Here is a 22,165-nt window from a genome sequence, read left to right on the forward strand (position 1 = left end):
GAAGGAGGAGGATGGAGAAATAAGGTATTACATTTGTTACGAGGACTTATTCAATATTCTCGAAGAAACGCGTGTTGCTGTTGGCCACGGTGGAGGGACACAGATGCTTAAGGAATGTAACTGCAAGTATAAAAATGTAACAGTTGAGGCTACTATGACATATTTGAAGCTATGTCAACCTTGCCAAAAGAAACAGAAGACTTTGAAAAAGGGCATTGTTGTCAGACCTATACTTCACAGTGAAATGAACTCACGCTGTCAGGTTGATCTAATATATCTACAAACTACCCCAGATGGAAATTATAAATTTATTTTAGTTTACCAAGACCATCTTACCAAATCTGTGATCTATCGTGCGCTTCAAACTAAACGCACCGTAGAAGTTGCATACCATCTTTTGGATATTTTCACCACTTTTGGAGCGTCGAGCATCCTTTATTCCGATAATGGTCGAAATTCTCTAACCAAGTTATTGAGAGTTTATGCTCCATGTGGCCGGATGTAAAAATCGTACATGGAAAGGCAAGACATAGCCAAAGTCAAGGATCAGCGGAGCATGCTAATCAAGACATAGAAAATATGTTCAGTACGTGGATGGAAACCAATCAGTTATCAAAGTGGTCAGAGGGTTTAAGATTCATTCAGGCAATGAAGAATAGAGCGTATCACGAGGGAATCAAATGTTCCCCCTACGAAGCAATGTTTGGTTGTCCAATGAAAATGGGCCTTGCAACTTCAGCAATCCCTAGTGATATGATTAGAGTTATAAGATCTGAAGAAGATTTAGAGAAGTTGTTGCATTCGTAAGACAATACGGAACAAAATAATAACGTCAAAAATGCAATCGAACAGGACAAGGAAGAAAGCATTGTTGAAAATGAGTCAGAAAGGGTTAAATTAAAGGTAAAGAAGTAAGTCTTCGAGAAGTTGTCGCAAAATTGTCTTTGACCAGAGGACAAGGTTTCAAGAAGTACAACTGCTTAAAAAAATGCCTAACGAAGAAGTGCGCTTGCAAGTCATCAGGATTACTTTATAATTCTAAATGCCATGATAGCTCTCCATGTTGTAACAAGTAAAATGCTTCTACAAATTCTTGGTTTATTATTTAATAATTTTAAAATGTCATATTCATACATAAAACGACTTTTTCCTGAAGACATTTTTAATTGTAATTTTATAATGAAAGTACACAAGTCATTAACTAATTGAGTCGAAACATTCGGAGTCTGAATTGACTAAAGAACACTAGTGGCAGATAAAGTTAAGTTTAACCTAAACATCAAAATCTCTGAATGTTGGAGATTGCTTATAATATGTTCCTAAAAGTATGTACAAAAGTTAAAAGTCGAAAGGAGTTTCACTTCCAGAGAGATAGAAAGAAAAATTATATCTTGCTAAAGTAGAGACGTTTTTTACTTGTGTTTACAGTGAATGTGCTACAACACATTAGTTCACTGATTAAACAGAAAATAAACAATAAAAATTAATTTTTACAAATGATTTTGATTTTATCAAAACCCCAAAATTGGTAGAAAATGTCACCATATATCTTAAAAGTTTTGTCAGCTGAAAATATATGGAAGGATGAGTTATACCAAAATTGACTTTTGGATTGAATTTCCAAAATTCAAGGCACCTTTATATATAAATCATTGTCCTCGGTTATGTGGTTTTAGAGAATTTTATAATTAATATTTGTGATGACATAAATTTTTAAAAAATAAAAAGTAAGCTGTAAACTATTACCTTACAAAAAATTTTGGTAAATTTTATATTCTTGAAATATTTTGTTTAATTGCTTAGTTATTGAGATGATGTCAAATTGAAATTCCTCTGCTATAGTTAAAATGAAAATTTTGTATGTCAAAGTTACAAAATATCAAAAACAATTCATAAGAAATAAAAATATAATTTAATTTTTCAAATCAGATATTTAATTTAGTTCATACAGCTAAGTTATCTATAGTTATTCTTGAGAAATCCTATAGTTATTCTTTGTTTAAAAAGTATCCACTCTAGCCAGCAGCATAGAACCAATTAAGAATTCAACTTTGTTAAAATTTTCTATTGCTTTATGTGCTGATTTAGACCCATAGAAGCTATTCGACCAACAATTTCATTGGACGAGTAGTATCTGTTAGTCCAATGCATTGAAAATAGACTAAATATTTCATAATAACAATAACTATTGGGTAGAAAGAGAATTAACAATTCATGTTACAACCAAGACATCAAGCATCCAACTTATTATTGTGAGAAGAAAAAAACTGAAATTACTAAGATGTAAAAAGTAAATATTAATCTATCAGTAAAAATAAGATTTAAAAAATTTTTAGTTTTTTCTCAAAACTAAATGATTAGTTTCTCAAAAATGCTCAATGTTAGGTAATTTATTTTGTGTGTGTGTGTGTGTAGTTTACATAGTGAGTTAATCAGTTGTGTATATAATAAAAGTACTTATTAATTATAAAAAGTTATGAAACTTGGCACCAATTTTGTAAATAAATAAAGAAATCACAGTTATTTTTATGAAGTCAGTGTTTATTATTAATAAATATTTAATAGATGTTGGCTTCCTGAAACAAGCAATGATTTCTTAATTATCAAAATGTTAGACAAAGAAAATAGACAACATTAAGAACACTTAATATTTATTTTAATATTTTCTCATTTATTCTCTTTAATTACATCACTGGTCATAATAAAAATTTTATTGACATATATTACCACTAGAATTTCTATTGTCTGATCTTTCCAATAAAAACTTATAATAAGAAAACATTTATACCAATAAAAATCAATGTGAATAGATATTTTATTGGTTTCAATTGATTTTCACACCCAGCAGAAACCAACAGACCAATAATAAAATTTATTATTGGATTTAATTGAGTCTATTTTATTTAATTGTAAAAATTTGTATAAAAACTTCATACAAAAGTATAAAATTGTAAGAGACTTCCATGTTTTTTGATATATTTTCTTACTTCATTTAGTAAGAAAGCAAAGCACACAGAAGATGGAACTATAAATAATAATTTATGCTTCAAATGTTACTTATAACAGATTGTATGCTGAAGAAACTAATGTTTTTGGCCTGAAAAGTGACCGCCAGTGCCGTAACTAGTCATTTCTGTGCCCTGTGCAATAAAACAAATGCATGCATTTTGGGCTCCCCTTCCAAGTGGGCCCTGTGCGGGTGCACCTGTTGCACCTGCCTAGTTACAGCACTGGTGACCATATTTAGGTATTTGGTTAATTAAATAAGTTTGCAGGCTTTATGCAGCAGCATGTATGCTAATATGTTATGTAAGGGATGAGGATGGCTATGAAGAAATATTTTAGTTATGTATAGTCTTTTTTGCTGCCATCTAACTTTAACTATGAACATTTATTATTTGAAATGTTTTTGTATGTTTTGAATCTGAATCAAATTTTCAAATATATTGAATCCAAATTGAATGGTATTGATCATCAGCTTTTAAAAAAATTTTTTTCAGTTGTGTAGAAACTCAACCATCTCTCACTGATTGGAATTCAAAAGATCAAATAAACTTGTTCTTGTACCTGAAGAGGGGAAAGTCTATATGCTGAAGAAACTATCTGCTGGAAGAAGTGTTTGAAGTGTAAGGTAATTAGTAAAAAAGCATATAAAATAAAACAAAGTAAAAAGAAAATATGATTAAGATTTGTAGAATCTAAATCCCAAAAAACTTCAAGTAAAACTATGAGAATTATTTATCATAAAAGTATACAAAAAGTAACAATATTGCCAATAAAAAGATTCAGATATATTTGATGATCATTTTTAATAATCAGATGGTAATAGTTTAAATGTTAGTTTAGAATAAGTCAATAATAAATTACAATTAGAAGAAGAAATAGAATTACATACATTTAAACATACAAAAAAAATTAAATTTTTAACAAAACGTATTTTGATAATGATGTGAGTCACTGCTTCGGACGTTTGTTTAGTATGACCTCGTCTGAAAAAATGGAAGTTTTAAAAACTGTTGATCATCAACTCCAAGTTATGACTTTGTTAAGGATGCTCTGCAATTAAAAAGAAAATTCAAATGTATCTCAATACAGAATGAAATTAAAAACCCAACATTCAAAGACTTCCAAAAAATGAATAACAAACCATTTTTAATAAAAAAATTTTAACTGGAAAATTATATTAATATCTATAGAAATGAATGACTAAATTATAAATACATTAGAAAATTTATCATTGATTTCTATTTTATAGCTTTTTATATGTGTTTGTATGTGTTATGGATTAGTATAATCACTATAATTTCAATTTTAATTATTTCCTTGTAATTTCTTTGATGACTGAAGTTTGCTTACATTAATATCAGGGCTGTGGAGTCGGAGTCGTCAAAAAATCCGCCGACTCCGACTCCCTTTTACTTACCAAATTGTTATGTATATGAAACTGAGTCAGAGTCGAAGTCGGATGGTAAGGAAAAGTCGGAGTTGGTAGATTTTTACGCGACTCCACAGCCCTGATTAATATAATAAAGACAGCTTTATACTATTAATATCAATAGAGATTATAATGACGATACAGTGTATAGTGTGATTATGATTTTACATGTATGTAAGCAAAGATTTGTACAAATTAAGACTAGTTATCTGAATGAAATAAATTAAATTTTGGAAGGATGTGTTTTTCAGATATGTCAGTATTTGACAATGATGGTAACTATTTTTTATATTTTTTTACTTAATTTATGAAGATAAATTATTTAAAAATAAAANCTCATGCTGAGATCATCATATAGGATGAATAATCCTCTGGTAAAATATTTACTTAAATAATAAATAAGTATTTTATCTATGAAAAAAATGAATAATAAATCCAATTTAAATAAAGATTTAACAGCATGTTTTTTTTAATTTTTGGAACCTAACCCCCTTTTCACACTAGTTCTTTGTTTCCTATAACATGGATTCACATAACACAGCAATTTTTTGGAACGTAACTCCCGTGTCATACGGGGATTACCTGTATATAACCTGAGCCATACAAATCTTGATATAACAGGTTGTTGTTGACTCTATTATCACGACACTGCAAATTACCGAATACAATACATTTACAACAAATATACAACAAACTACAACTAGATGCTTACAACTAACTAAATCTAAGTAGGAAGGAGTAAGTAGACTGCAACAGGAAATAGAGTAAGGATAGAGGAAAGTGGGTACCCAGTTTTCAATGGTGATCTTGGAGAGGCGAATTTCCAGAGCTTTTCTTCCTTGGGTCAATGGATGGTCCTTGTTCTTATTAAATTTTCCTGAATGATGGTCTTGGTGTTTCAAAGATCCTTCTTGACTGAAGTTTTCAATAATCTTTCTTAGGTCTTCTTCCATCTCTATATGCTGCCAAAAAGCACTAGAGGGCACACTTTGTGAGTCCAGTCCTATCGAAGTCCCCACCAAGAATGACCCTTGTTATCCCAACATAGGCCTCAGAGCATCATTTCTTTCTTTTGTTCTCAGGATTAGTCATCACCATCCAAGGTGAAAGAGTTAAATAAAGAACATTCTGGAAAGGATAGACAAAGAAAGAAAACTATACAAAATTATTATATATATAACATGGTGGAATGCCACAGAACTAACCACTGTAGTTGAAATCAATCCACACAAAGATTACAATGCTCTCTCACTATGATTTTCAATTCCTTTCATTTATATTTTAGTAATGTTTCTATAAGAACTTTCTGGATTGTTAACTGGAATGAATTTTCACTATATCAACAGTGAAAAGAGTCTGGCTGTCATGAAAATTTTGTCATCTTGGTCAAGCTGTCAGTTAGATGCTATTGTTGTCATCTATGCTTAGCTTAAGTTGTTTGTTTAAAATATGTTTTAAACTAAAAGATCAGCTTGGAGATGTTTATTAGAGGACTGACAGACATGTAAACATGTAATAATACATTCCATTCACAAATAGAAGTGAATGGGTCCATCAGCCCTACATATAAACAAAATGTGATTGGATGCCGTGTTATTGTGTTAAGAACACTCTTGACAAAGTAAAATGATCTTAGAGCCATTTATTGATATTATGAAAAATTGCTGTAGATTGTAAGCAAAAAATTAAAACAGAGAGATTTTCTCATATATTCTGAAAATATTTTGTAATGTTGAACTGTATATGCAAAATAAACAATACTGTCTTTCAGCATTAAAATTTTAATGACAAAAGATAAAAATATTGTTTATTTTGTGTATAATAATTAACATAAAATATATTTTTTTATTTATAGAACTATATATATTTTATTCAAAGCTAGCTACATCACAGATCATAAATGAATTCAAAAATTTTCATTAAGAAAATTCTGCCTTAGCTAGTTAAAATCATTTTAACCATTAAATTAGTAAAATTGTGTATGGACTTTTTAATATGTTCAATCTGTTCACTTTCCTTACACAATTGAAGAGATGAAAATTTCATTACAAGTACATTTAGGAGAGATGTTATTTCAAAATCTGCCTGGGAACAATAATACATTTCTAGAAATGTATTTGTTAAAAATTAGTGTGTTCTTTTACAATGAAAAAGTTTATCAAATTATATCTTAAATGTTATATAAAAAATTAAATTTTATATTTCAGTTCTTTGGATTTGTTGGAACTGGTCTTTATGGAGCTGATGCATTTTTGAAGTTTAAAGCTTGGCAAAGAGGTGACTCTGCACAAGGAACTAGTATTATTCCATCAGCAACTTCTCCCACATCACCAATGAGTCCATCTTATGCAGCTTATTGAAAAATTTAGGTAATTTAATAAAGCACATTAAATAATTAATTTATAACTATATATATTTCAAAAATGTATTTTACCATTATGAACCTTTTTTAATATAAAAATAAAATGACATTTTAATTATGAATGTGTGAACATTACAGAATCATATTACAGGAAAAATCTTAATTAATGAATTTCAGGACCAAATTCTCAGTATTTTCTTAATTAGGATGTTACTTATTTAGGATTAATAACTTTTCTGACAAATTCTTTACACACTGTATACAGTACATAGTTACAAAATAATAAAATAGAGTTTTTTGAAAAAATATGATACTTGTCTTTTTGTTTTTTAAGAAATTTAAAAAATATTTCTTGAAATGGAATCAATAGCATTGTCTTTATCATTTTGTGTGTGGATGAGTGTATCTAATATATTAAAGATGGCATTTATTCATATCTTTTTGGGAACTTTACTGATAGTTTCTCCTCATTTTTCTCTTCTATTCCATAGCAGTTGCCAACCTTTCTGACCTCATAGACCATTAAACTCACAATTTTGAATCCCATGGACCACTGTCATGAATTTTTTTTTACAATCAGTCCTCATTAAAGAAAACCAGATGAAAGGCATGAAACAAGATTGAAAATTTCAATATTCTAAAATCCATAGGCAAATAAAAGATAACATGCATGCTTGTTTGAATAAAAAAAAATATCGAATGACAGTGTTTAAATTTGAAAAATTGTGACATTTTGTGTGAGGATGTCTCCAATTCTTGAATCATGTTAGAGTGAAACCATGTTGTAGGAATACTATGTTGTATGAGAGATACTTGTATATCACTTGAATTTTGTTTGTGTCAGACAGGTATACCCACATTTTATCAAGAGTTATGACAAACTTCTCTCTCTCATCTATTAGGTACTTCTCTTAGTTTTCTACAGTTGATCTTTCTCTCTGCAATATGGTGAGGGATGAGCTTGTAAACTCATCCCTCACCATATTAACTAGTGTATTGTTTAACAATATTTAACATCCAAAGGCTAAATAATTTTTAAAAATTAAAATAGAAAGTTTACAATAAAATCTTTAAGACTAATAATAGAGGTATTTCTTTCCAAAACTGATATTTAAATTTTTTTATGTCTTAAAAGAAGAATTTCTTTTTGTGAAGCAAATATTCTTTATTAAATTTCAATCATTCAATTTTTAATGTATTAAATTACTATAGTTTGTTGTAATTAATAAATTTAACTTTTATGAATTAGTTTCAAAATTAATGTATTATTTATTAATACCAAAGAATCAAAATAATTATAATGACAGTCATTATAAATAATTTTTTTGTAAGACAAAAGTTGCTATTTACAATAATTAAGATGATAATGATAAAACAACAGGAATTCTTTATCACATTTATTTGTAATTTAATAAATTTATATAATTATTATTCCAGTCAGAATCAAACCCTAATGAGACGTCTCATGACTGACATCAGTTATCGTCTGATTCTTCAAATGTAATAGATTTTAGAAACAGAAATAGAAAACAAAATACATGTTCATTATTGTCACACTATATTTATTTGCATGCATGGATGTTAGAATGCATTTATACTATAATTAAAGAAGGATGATAATATGTCTGTATCTGTATTAGGGAATCTATCAATAGATTATTAGAATTTAGATCTGTGACTTTGGTGAAATCTTATTTTTATTAAATGTTATATTTATGTGTTTTTTTAGTTTATATATTATTTAATCTTTTAGGTTTACAATAATAATAATAATAATAATAATCATGATAAAGAAATTTAAACTGTATTTTACAATAAAAAAAAGACTTGTTTGTTGTATATCAAGATAAATATTACTGTAAAATATTATTAAAGAAAGTGTATATAGTTGTAAAATGTAACTATCATGTATATGATGATGTATAAGATAACAGTAGAAAATATATTTCATTATTATATTTTATAAATTATATATATTTTACTATTATGATATAGTGAAATTATATTTTAAATTAAAAATCAAATAAAACATGGTTAAGTCACTTTATGTATATGATGATTATGCTATTATTACTGATAATAATACATTTAATTGAATTGTTGCTGATAAAGAAATAATCATAAGTGTTACAACAATTATTTTTACCACTTTTTCAAAAATGCAAAAATTATAATTTTATATTACTTATGAGTATGAAATATATGAAATAGGTTTCATGGAAATGCTTTCCTTGTTTTATGAAATTAGAAATATTTCTCATCTGAAAAATTATCTTACTAAATCTTTCCAATGAAATAAATGTGATACTATACATTTTAATAATTATAACTGTTATTAACAGACTATTAATTTAAAATAAACATATCAAAGTTGAAAAACTCCACCTAAAGTCGACAATCACAACAACAACAATACTATCATTAATTACTGTATATCCAGTATACAAAATTGTAAAAACTAGTGACACTTCTCAAATCAACTTGTAAAAAAAGTATAACGATGACTTTAAAATTAAATCCCTATTTGTTGAGGGTCCAGAATATCTAAGATTTTGTTTTATAATAAAAATAAAACAAAAATTAACAAAAATGAAACAAGTCCAATTTGATTAATATAAGGTGTTTTTTTAGAGGTATACAAATTTAAAATGAAATAACACGTAAAAATAATGTTAATGGCCATAGTGTTGGCTTTATTTAAATAAAAATTTTATGCCATTAGTGTTTAAATGTGATTTCAGGCATATGGGTGCCATGGCTGGCTTGAATGAAGCACAATCGAGAAGATCAATTTTCAACCACTTTATTGAGCAACTGGGGTCGTATATCGGCAATAACACGGCAAATGTTGAGTAACTTACATCCATTAAAAGTCACTGGTGTGCTTTATGGGCAGGTGGAATCATAGGCCCATATTTCTTTAAAGATGATGCCGGCTAGAATGTTACCATCAATGGAGAGCGCTTTGGAGCCATGATTGCTGACTTCTTCATTCCTCAGTTGAATGGTATTGATGTGGCAGAGCTTTGGTTTCAACAAGATGGTGCAACATGCCACACAGCATGTGACACCATCAATTTATTGCAGGAAACATCCAATGAGCGCATAATTTTGCGTAATGGACCTGTGAACTGGCTTCCACAATCGTGTGATCTCACACCTATGAATTACTTTCTTTGAGGATATGTGAAGTCACTAGTCTATGCTGATAAACCACAGACGTTGGACCACTTGAAAGTCAACATTCGCCGTGTTATTGCCAATAAACGGCCCCAGTTGCTCAATAAAGTGGTCAAAAATTGTTTTTCCTGATTGCGCTTCATTCAAGCCAACCATGGTGCCCATATGCCCGAAATCATGTTTAAACACTAATGACATAAAATTATCTTTTAAATAAAGCCAACACCATGGCCATTAACATTATTTTTATGTGTTTTATTTCATTTTAAATTTGTATACCTTTAATACAAATTTCAATTTGTACAGGGTGTTTTTTTTTAATCTGTTTAACTTTGTTTAATCATAAGAATTTTTGATAGCTTTCATCTTTTAAAAAATTTAAACAAAATCTCTATAGTATAAAAAGTTACTTTAGTAATAATCATATGCAAAGCTATTCAACTAAAATTGATGATATATTCTTTGTTTTCTAATATAAGCATGTTTTAAATTTTATAAAACTTTATCATTATTTAATATCAACAATTGTCTAAGCTACAATGGATAAATTTTCAAATAATTTAGATATTAAGATTAGAGACAAGGCATTATTGTTTTATATATTATTTTTTATCTAACAATTTTCAAGTCAATAAGTTGAAGAANTTGTCAGACCTATACTTCACAGTGAAATGAACTCACGCTGTCAGGTTGATCTAATAGATCTACAAACTACCCCAGATGGAAATTATAAATTTATTTTAGTTTACCAAGACCATCTTACCAAATCTGTGATCTATCGTGCGCTTCAAACTAAACGCACCGTAGAAGTTGCATACCATCTTTTGGATATTTTCACCACTTTTGGAGCGTCGAGCATCCTTTATTCCGATAATGGTCGAAATTCTCTAACCAAGTTATTGAGAGTTTATGCTCCATGTGGCCGGATGTAAAAATCGTACATGGAAAGGCAAGACATAGCCAAAGTCAAGGATCAGCGGAGCGTGCTAATCAAGACATAGAAAATATGTTCAGTACGTGGATGGAAACCAATCAGTTATCAAAGTGGTCAGAGGGTTTAAGATTCATTCAGGCAATGAAGAATAGAGCGTATCACGAGGGAATCAAATGTTCCCCCTACGAAGCAATGTTTGGTTGTCCAATGAAAATGGGCCTTGCAACTTCAGCAATCCCTAGTGATATGATTAGAGTTATAAGATCTGAAGAAGATTTAGAGAAGTTGTTGCATTCGTAAGACAATACGGAACAAAATAATAACGTCAAAAATGCAATCGAACAGGACAAGGAAGAAAGCATTGTTGAAAATGAGTCAGAAAGGGTTAAATTAAAGGTAAAGAAGTAAGTCTTCGAGAAGTTGTCGCAAAATTGTCTTTGACCAGAGGACAAGGTTTCAAGAAGTACAACTGCTTAAAAAAATGCCTAACGAAGAAGTGCGCTTGCAAGTCATCAGGATTACTTTATAATTCTAAATGCCATGATAGCTCTCCATGTTGTAACAAGTAAAATGCTTCTACAAATTCTTGGTTTATTATTTAATAATTTTAAAATGTCATATTCATACATAAAACGACTTTTTCCTGAAGACATTTTTAATTGTAATTTTATAATGAAAGTACACAAGTCATTAACTAATTGAGTCGAAACATTCGGAGTCTGAATTGACTAAAGAACACTAGTGGCAGATAAAGTTAAGTTTAACCTAAACATCAAAATCTCTGAATGTTGGAGATTGCTTATAATATGTTCCTAAAAGTATGTACAAAAGTTAAAAGTCGAAAGGAGTTTCACTTCCAGAGAGATAGAAAGAAAAATTATATCTTGCTAAAGTAGAGACGTTTTTTACTTGTGTTTACAGTGAATGTGCTACAACACATTAGTTCACTGATTAAACAGAAAATAAACAATAAAAATTAATTTTTACAAATGATTTTGATTTTATCAAAACCCCAAAATTGGTAGAAAATGTCACCATATATCTTAAAAGTTTTGTCAGCTGAAAATATATGGAAGGATGAGTTATACCAAAATTGACTTTTGGATTGAATTTCCAAAATTCAAGGCACCTTTATATATAAATCATTGTCCTCGGTTATGTGGTTTTAGAGAATTTTATAATTAATATTTGTGATGACATAAATTTTTAAAAAATAAAAAGTAAGCTGTAAACTATTACCTTACAAAAAATTTTGGTAAATTTTATATTCTTGAAATATTTTGTTTAATTGCTTAGTTATTGAGATGATGTCAAATTGAAATTCCTCTGCTATAGTTAAAATGAAAATTTTGTATGTCAAAGTTACAAAATATCAAAAACAATTCATAAGAAATAAAAATATAATTTAATTTTTCAAATCAGATATTTAATTTAGTTCATACAGCTAAGTTATCTATAGTTATTCTTGAGAAATCCTATAGTTATTCTTTGTTTAAAAAGTATCCACTCTAGCCAGCAGCATAGAACCAATTAAGAATTCAACTTTGTTAAAATTTTCTATTGCTTTATGTGCTGATTTAGACCCATAGAAGCTATTCGACCAACAATTTCATTGGACGAGTAGTATCTGTTAGTCCAATGCATTGAAAATAGACTAAATATTTCATAATAACAATAACTATTGGGTAGAAAGAGAATTAACAATTCATGTTACAACCAAGACATCAAGCATCCAACTTATTATTGTGAGAAGAAAAAAACTGAAATTACTAAGATGTAAAAAGTAAATATTAATCTATCAGTAAAAATAAGATTTAAAAAATTTTTAGTTTTTTCTCAAAACTAAATGATTAGTTTCTCAAAAATGCTCAATGTTAGGTAATTTATTTTGTGTGTGTGTGTGTGTAGTTTACATAGTGAGTTAATCAGTTGTGTATATAATAAAAGTACTTATTAATTATAAAAAGTTATGAAACTTGGCACCAATTTTGTAAATAAATAAAGAAATCACAGTTATTTTTATGAAGTCAGTGTTTATTATTAATAAATATTTAATAGATGTTGGCTTCCTGAAACAAGCAATGATTTCTTAATTATCAAAATGTTAGACAAAGAAAATAGACAACATTAAGAACACTTAATATTTATTTTAATATTTTCTCATTTATTCTCTTTAATTACATCACTGGTCATAATAAAAATTTTATTGACATATATTACCACTAGAATTTCTATTGTCTGATCTTTCCAATAAAAACTTATAATAAGAAAACATTTATACCAATAAAAATCAATGTGAATAGATATTTTATTGGTTTCAATTGATTTTCACACCCAGCAGAAACCAACAGACCAATAATAAAATTTATTATTGGATTTAATTGAGTCTATTTTATTTAATTGTAAAAATTTGTATAAAAACTTCATACAAAAGTATAAAATTGTAAGAGACTTCCATGTTTTTTGATATATTTTCTTACTTCATTTAGTAAGAAAGCAAAGCACACAGAAGATGGAACTATAAATAATAATTTATGCTTCAAATGTTACTTATAACAGATTGTATGCTGAAGAAACTAATGTTTTTGGCCTGAAAAGTGACCGCCAGTGCCGTAACTAGTCATTTCTGTGCCCTGTGCAATAAAACAAATGCATGCATTTTGGGCTCCCCTTCCAAGTGGGCCCTGTGCGGGTGCACCTGTTGCACCTGCCTAGTTACAGCACTGGTGACCATATTTAGGTATTTGGTTAATTAAATAAGTTTGCAGGCTTTATGCAGCAGCATGTATGCTAATATGTTATGTAAGGGATGAGGATGGCTATGAAGAAATATTTTAGTTATGTATAGTCTTTTTTGCTGCCATCTAACTTTAACTATGAACATTTATTATTTGAAATGTTTTTGTATGTTTTGAATCTGAATCAAATTTTCAAATATATTGAATCCAAATTGAATGGTATTGATCATCAGCTTTTAAAAAAATTTTTTTCAGTTGTGTAGAAACTCAACCATCTCTCACTGATTGGAATTCAAAAGATCAAATAAACTTGTTCTTGTACCTGAAGAGGGGAAAGTCTATATGCTGAAGAAACTATCTGCTGGAAGAAGTGTTTGAAGTGTAAGGTAATTAGTAAAAAAGCATATAAAATAAAACAAAGTAAAAAGAAAATATGATTAAGATTTGTAGAATCTAAATCCCAAAAAACTTCAAGTAAAACTATGAGAATTATTTATCATAAAAGTATACAAAAAGTAACAATATTGCCAATAAAAAGATTCAGATATATTTGATGATCATTTTTAATAATCTGATGGTAATAGTTTAAATGTTAGTTTAGAATAAGTCAATAATAAATTACAATTAGAAGAAGAAATAGAATTACATACATTTAAACATACAAAAAAAATTAAATTTTTAACAAAACGTATTTTGATAATGATGTGAGTCACTGCTTCGGACGTTTGTTTAGTATGACCTCGTCTGAAAAAATGGAAGTTTTAAAAACTGTTGATCATCAACTCCAAGTTATGACTTTGTTAAGGATGCTCTGCAATTAAAAAGAAAATTCAAATGTATCTCAATACAGAATGAAATTAAAAACCCAACATTCAAAGACTTCCAAAAAATGAATAACAAACCATTTTTAATAAAAAAATTTTAACTGGAAAATTATATTAATATCTATAGAAATGAATGACTAAATTATAAATACATTAGAAAATTTATCATTGATTTCTATTTTATAGCTTTTTATATGTGTTTGTATGTGTTATGGATTAGTATAATCACTATAATTTCAATTTTAATTATTTCCTTGTAATTTCTTTGATGACTGAAGTTTGCTTACATTAATATCAGGGCTGTGGAGTCGGAGTCGTCAAAAAATCCGCCGACTCCGACTCCCTTTTACTTACCAAATTGTTATGTATATGAAACTGAGTCAGAGTCGAAGTCGGATGGTAAGGAAAAGTCGGAGTTGGTAGATTTTTATGCGACTCCACAGCCCTGATTAATATAATAAAGACAGCTTTATACTATTAATATCAATAGAGATTATAATGACGATACAGTGTATAGTGTGATTATGATTTTACATGTATGTAAGCAAAGATTTGTACAAATTAAGACTAGTTATCTGAATGAAATAAATTAAATTTTGGAAGGATGTGTTTTTCAGATATGTCAGTATTTGACAATGATGGTAACTATTTTTTATATTTTTTTACTTAATTTATGAAGATAAATTATTTAAAAATAAAAAAAAAGTGCTAAGCAAAAAATAACTTAGCATAATTAAAATAAAATTAAATGAAATTTGTAATAAAAATTTATAAGAACTGTTTACAAAAAGAATTTTTTCTTAAAAAACATCCAACTGAAAGTTATTTTTAATTAATTACACAAATAGTTAACAGATTAATTATATGTATTGTATGTATTTATGATCTTGTAAATATCACTAATTGCATTATTTTGATTTATTCAATTATACTTACAAAATAAATAAATAAAAACGAGAAGGTTAAAGGTTTATTTTATTTTATTTTTTATTTTATTTATACTTAGTAAATTTACTATTAGTTATAAACTAGCTGTAATATAAGAATAATAATTTATAATACAAATTGTATAAAATAAAAAATATATATATGTATGATATGTGATTTTGAATTCACATACTGACCAAGTACAGCACGATCATACTATGTATACATTCTGAACATTTTACATCTAATTTTGTTTTGTTATTTATGACAAAGTAAAACTTTTATAAGAATGACATTTTTCAATAATTTACATTTATGATTGTTCTGTAGAATTTTTCATTTCAAAGTATAATTAGAATTTATTACAAAAATATAAGCAGAGTTATTGTGATGATACTAAAAACTAAAATCAATCTGTGTTCAACTTACAAATCAAAGTATTTGCTGCCAAAATGTTTATTGCAAATAAGGAAAATATTATCATTGTCATCAAAATTATGAAATATAACAATGTCTTTAATATAATATAATCAATATATCAAATTATTACTTTTGTTAAATTAAAATAAATTAAAGATAATATAATACAAAGTACAAGTTAAATGCCTGAATATATTTAATTTGCATTTTATTTTCTCCTTCCTGAGATCAGAGAAAGAAATATGTTCACAACCATGTTTAATTTTTGCTTTTACATTGATATAAAAACATAGTCAATATTATTTTCAGACAGTAAAACATATTTTTCATATAGTAGAATGCATGATATATATATATATATAATCATAATTAAAGTTCTCATTTCAAAAAGATATAACTCAAGAACAGGGCCGGCCCCATTCATATAGGTGAACTAGGCGATGGCCTAGGACACTTGAATTCGGGGGCGGCATGACGAAAATACATGCATAAATTACAATAAATAATGAAAAAATGTTTTTGGATCACAATCCTTTCTCATATGTTGACCTGTGAGTCGCCATTTTGAAAGTAGCGCCGTAGTCTGACGATTGCGATAGTGTGTGCTGCATATTGAATAAAAATAATATAACAACACAAAACACCAATGTAAAATAGAATGTAAAATAGAAACTCTATTTTACATTGTTGCGAATTTTTTTAAAATGGGATGAAGTCAAAGTCATTTGCCTAGGGCGCTGAGTTTAGTTCTTGAGTACTGCCAGCCCGAGCAATCGTAGAATGATGTTATATTTCACATGAAGACTTCTATGATGATGGAAGTTTATTTGAAAACAAAAAAGTTAGTTAGAAAAATGTCCACTAGAGCATTAAGTGGTGCTGTGACACCATAGTGAATAACTCAAAATATCTCAAAACTTACTATACACATGGTACAAAACTATATGGCTACACGCGCATGATCTGTATGCTGAACTCCATTGTCAGCAACATGCTGAAATTGCTAAAGCACATGTTCAATGACAACACCCAGTACAGTAATATACAGAATTTTAAAGAGCAGCATAACAACACAGCATACTATGTGTATGTAAGTTTTGAGACATTTTGAGTTATTCATCAGTGTTGCAATGCCAATTACTGTCCTACTGGACATTTTTGTAACTACCTTTTTTGGTTTCAAATAAAATTCCATCACCACAGAAATGTTCTTATGAAATATAATGTCATTCTGCTGATTAGTTCCAGAGTTATCTTTTCAACATGTGAACTTTAATTATGAACACACTATATTATACACTAAAAATTTTCCAGGTTATGAGAATATTTATATTCATTTGAAATTTAAGAATTTTAGTACCACGTACAGTAGTATATTTACATAAATATTTTTTTAAATGTTGAATTTGTGATTACATATTAACAGACATTGCCATGGAATAATATTTGTGAATAAGTAACAATAAATACTACTAAAAAAAAATCAATTCTAGGTTTGTTAGATCAAACAGTAGTTATTGTTACTTAGATTTATTTTTCATAAATTTAATTGAAAATTAATTACTCAAAATAATTTTCAATATTAATTTAATTTATAAATAATTAATACATTAATATATAATTTACTCAAAAGAGCAATCTACTAGGTAATAGTCAACATATTACTTAAGGTAATTTAGTATGTTGTGAAAGAATTAAAACAGTTATCATTTCCTTCATTTTTATGACACTTTCTATTGTCATCTCCGTGTATGTATCTCTTACCACTTGTTTATCTACAACATAATGGAAAAATTTGTATACTGTACTACTGTTATGAAACTAAATATTTAATAATGTTTTTATATGAGATAAAAGAACTTCAAAAATATAAGGGTAAATCTAGACAAATTTTCATTGTTGAATGCAAAGTTGAAAATACAAAAATATTTTATATCTTAAATGACAATTTGAACCAGGAATCCCAAAAGCAGTGAATATTAGCCCTAGGAGTCAATGAGGCATTTTTGAGGGTTGAAAAGTAGTCAGATGCCAATTGGAAGTCAATTGAAAATGGTTTGTTAAAAAATTATTCATCCAGTAGGTTAGTTATGTACTGTACAGTACATGATAGATCAGGATATTGTAAATTTATACACTAAATAGATCTTTTCTATGAAAATTGTGTATTGATTAATACTAGCTCACCAATTTTATTTATTTGTGAGCTAGTATTAATATTTATCATCATCATCATATCTGCATTAGCAAAACTGACAACGTAGGTCAATAAAAAGTTGAGATTGAAGACTCCTTGAAGGGGCCAACCATGGAGTCCCGATTTAATTAAGTTAATAGTATTGCAATACAAATATATAGAATTTTTGTTTCAATTTGAAAAATAAAAGTTCTTAATTACAGCAATAATATTTTATAAATTTTAAACAATGTTTTATAAGATTTATACAAATCAAAAACAAAATGGAATTTGTTACGTTCTTACAGAGGACAACTATGATCAGTTTGTAAAAATTATGAGAAAGTATACAGGGCATTTTTGATAAATTAGTAATTCACTAAAGACTAAATGAATATTAAAAATATTTTTAAAATTTAGAATTTTGGAAGATAAGTGTATTAAATATCTTTTAAAAGTTTTTTGAATAATTATTTGTTTATTATTGTAAATATGTCTTATTTGTAGTTTCAGTTATAATACTTCACAACTAAATGATTTTAAACATTGAATACAAATTATTTATTTGATAAAATGCTAATCTTTTAAAATTAGATTTCTGCCTTGAGTCACTCGAGGCAGAAATCTAATTATATCCATTACATATACACAATTTTTTATTTTATATGTTAAATGTTAAAATGTAATTATATAATTAAATTTAATAATTATTTTTAGTATACTAGTACAGTAATCATAAATAAAAGTTAAATGGTATTCATTTAATTACTTAATATTTTCACTTATTGCTAAAAAAAAAAAAAAAGAAAAAACTAATGACGACTTTAAGATGTCAAACAGTAAATATTTCATAATAATGGAACTATGAATTTCTTTAGTTCCTTTTATTTAATATCCATGCCACAAATTTTGGTTTAAAAAAATATACGTACATATTTGTAAGAAAACAATGTTCAGGGAATAATTATTAATTTCCATTATACAGCTAATAATTGTTAAATATTCTTTAGTTTTGTGTCCAAATAAAAATTTTATTATAATACTTTGTTACAAAACATATTCAGTGAATAATAGTCTAGACATTAAAGTATTTGCAATGTACAAATATCATCATATGCATAAAATAACTTTCCATTGCTTTCACTGCCAATGATCAATATGTAAATAATGTTCTGTAAGTTTTCTTCCAATTCAGATTGTATTTTGATAAATTCAAAATGATTATGTTCCATGTTGTTATTCATTTATTTATTAAAATGTTATAAATGTATAGATTTTATAATTAAAATTTAATTGATTGTATATTTTAATTTAAAGTAAATAAAATTTATAAAAAGAATAGCATTTGTTTCATTTGTATAAAACAAGACATTCACTTATTTAAAATGTATAAATACATTTTAAATAGCAAAAAATAGTTGAAATAAAGTGATTAAACAAAAATTATTACAAATATCGTAAATAACAGTTCACAATTGCATATATAGAGATATTTTTTGGAGGGGGGAAATGGTCTTCACGATGAAATGCTCGTATACACATGTGCCATCTATCATAGGATAAATGTACTATGCCAGAAACCTTCGCGGGAGTATATTAAATAACTTCCCAAAGTTTCATGGCAATCGGATAAACGGNTATTGTGTGCTGCATATTGAATAAAAATAATATAACAACACAAAACACCAATGTAAAATAGAATGTAAAATGATTAAACCATGCACAATGCACAAAACGTAAAGCTTGACACAGTTAAATTTAAAGGTTTTTTTTAAAATTTAATTTATCTTAAATAAGCTGGTGAATTTCTCATTTCTAATTATGATAATGCAATAACTAAGTGCATGAGGAATCATTAAAGCAATAAGTACATTAGAGCATAAAAATGAAAGTCTGGATTAGGGATGCACAAAAAATTGATTTTATTTTAAAAAAATCTAGTGAAAAAGTTATGATGTCAAATTAATGATTTTAACCAGAATTAATTAAAAATGTATAAATTATGATTTTTTTATACTGTGTGATTGTAATTAAAGTAACTCTATTCAATGCTATCTAGAGATATTTAGCAGTGCAAATGCAGCCAAATCTCATATGGTGATGTATCAGGAAATGCAGAAGACATTTCCATAAAAAAAATTAGCACTTAAACTTACACCAATATGGCACTTTTGGTACTGCAAGCAACAAATATTTTATCTGTATGAGACACTCATGCTATACAGGCACAGTAGTAATGCAGGGGTATAGTGCCAAATTTGCAACATGTCTGCAATAATCATACATTTTAAGTGTCCCACAACCAAATTTGCAAAAACTAAAGGCAGTTCCAAATATTTGATATTTGCTGAAGCATTTGTCATATGGCAAGCACATAAGTACACATGCAATTATTTGCCAAGCATCAGTTCATTCTGGGAATTATAAATGTTTGTCCAAGATTCATCCGCTTTGATTTGGACAATATACTAACAAGGAGTGGGAAATGGTGAATACTGAATATTTTTCAACTGAAGTCATAAATAAATCATCCACGCTGCTTGGTATTGGCCAGCGTTTTTTTTTTGTCATAGAACACAATGGAACGGTGTTCCACCACCTTTTTTTGATATATTTTAAAAGTTTTAAGAGAATTTTTGAAAATTTTATGTTTGGTCCGCGTTGAATCACTCTGTTTAGCATAGAAAATTGGCAAAAAAATTATTAAGACGGTCCTGCTCATGTGCCGAATCTTGTGTACAATGCATGTAATATATTTTTAGTAATGAAATGATCATTCCACCACCACCTTTTTTCCCAAAAAAAAGCACTGGTATTGGCTAAATGTTTGCTAAGCATTTGACAAATACTGAATTTATGGAGTCACCTTAAGACCTGGAGAATAAAGTATTTGCATAGTAGGAAATGCACTACTAATCACACCCTTATAGGTATATTATTATTACAGTACTGCATCCAATATACAAAGACGCCCCATCTAGCATGCAAGAAAGTGGTTGGCTTATTGAGACTAGCATATTCAAAGAGGAATACTCTAAAGATAAACGTAGCTGTATATCTACACCGAGCTTTAGGCAAGTGCTGGAAAGTGTGAGGGTTTTCTATGGCTCAAATGCCACAGTTATGGTTGTTCACTGTTCTATTTTGCTGAAAATGTGCCATTATTCCATAGGATCTTCCATGTCCACAATGCATCCACTTCCATTCTGGCAAGGAAGGTCAATGCAAACAGAAGAGTTTCACTATCAGCAGCAAGCAATTGATGGCTGTGGCTGAATTACAGATAATAGTACACCAACTTTCTTGACACTGTGCCATAGGCTACACCCAACTGCTGTGACACTGAAAGTGCACTACTGGTGCCTGCAACATTATTTATTATCTATTCAACAACAGCTGTGATACTGAATTTATGTCACCTTAAGACCTGGAGAATAAAGTATCTACATAGTAGGAAATGCACTACTAATCACACCCTTATAGGTATATTATTATTACAGTATGGCACACCAAGCTTTAGACACCAATCTTTAACTACTTATTATATGATAGATTTGTGCCATCAACTGGATTGAACACCCAGATAAGTTTCCTTGAATTGAGTAATAATTCTCTAGAGAACACATGGAGTCAATTGGTTTTCAGCATAAATTCTAACAACTGAAATTCCTAAAGTGTAGCCACAGTATTGCCATTGTTTTCATAAAACAGCTTCACAAGAAATCTGCATTCAGACAAGGTGATGGCTATTGTAGCTGAAAAGAATGGCATTCAAAAGTTGGCTGTAATGTGTGTGTGTATATGCAAAGAAAACTGCTTTTTGTTGCTTGCTGTGCCAAAATTACATTATTGATGAGTTTTGGTACTATAGTTTTCTTACCTGATTTTCAAAACCTGAAAAAAGTTAGCTTGTGAATGTAATGCATATCCAATATCAAAAATGCAGCTGCAGAAATTTATTGCATTTAATGCACTAAATGTTAAAGTTAATGCAGTTGACTTTAACATGAAAAATAAAATGCATTTTAATTTTCATGTTTATATTGTTTCATGATGTCTACATTTTTCAAATGTATTCACTTATGACTTCATTATCAGGTACAGAGAATTTGAGAATAATATAAAATCACTGTACATTCAATATTTCAATAGCAAGATTTACATGTTGG

At 28.1% G+C, this 22,165-nt stretch overlaps 1 protein-coding gene and 1 long non-coding RNA gene across 2 annotated transcripts in view; one reads left to right on the forward strand and one right to left on the reverse strand.

Moving 5' to 3' along the window:
- The first annotated feature begins 6,453 nt into the window (after positions 1 to 6,453).
- Positions 6,454 to 9,248, forward strand: LOC111615990. The gene is made up of 2 exons (XR_002755171.1): positions 6,454 to 6,804; positions 8,235 to 9,248. It is a non-coding gene; the product is annotated as an uncharacterized LOC111615990 (long non-coding RNA).
- Positions 9,249 to 14,375: 5,127 nt separating this feature from the next.
- Positions 14,376 to 22,165, reverse strand: part of LOC111615989 (transmembrane protein 189-like) — a 53,938-nt gene continuing 46,148 nt past the window's right edge. Inside the window, exon 5 of the mRNA XM_023357430.1 lies at positions 14,376 to 14,460. Coding sequence (XP_023213198.1) covers positions 14,428 to 14,460 — 33 coding nt within the window. The 3' untranslated portion in view covers positions 14,376 to 14,427. The remainder of the gene's footprint in view (positions 14,461 to 22,165) is intronic.

Source organism: Centruroides sculpturatus, unplaced genomic scaffold (assembly GCF_000671375.1).
Source record: "Centruroides sculpturatus isolate CEXI.00-Female unplaced genomic scaffold, Cexi_2.0 scaffold530, whole genome shotgun sequence".
Taxonomy (NCBI): Eukaryota; Metazoa; Arthropoda; class Arachnida; order Scorpiones; family Buthidae; genus Centruroides; species Centruroides sculpturatus.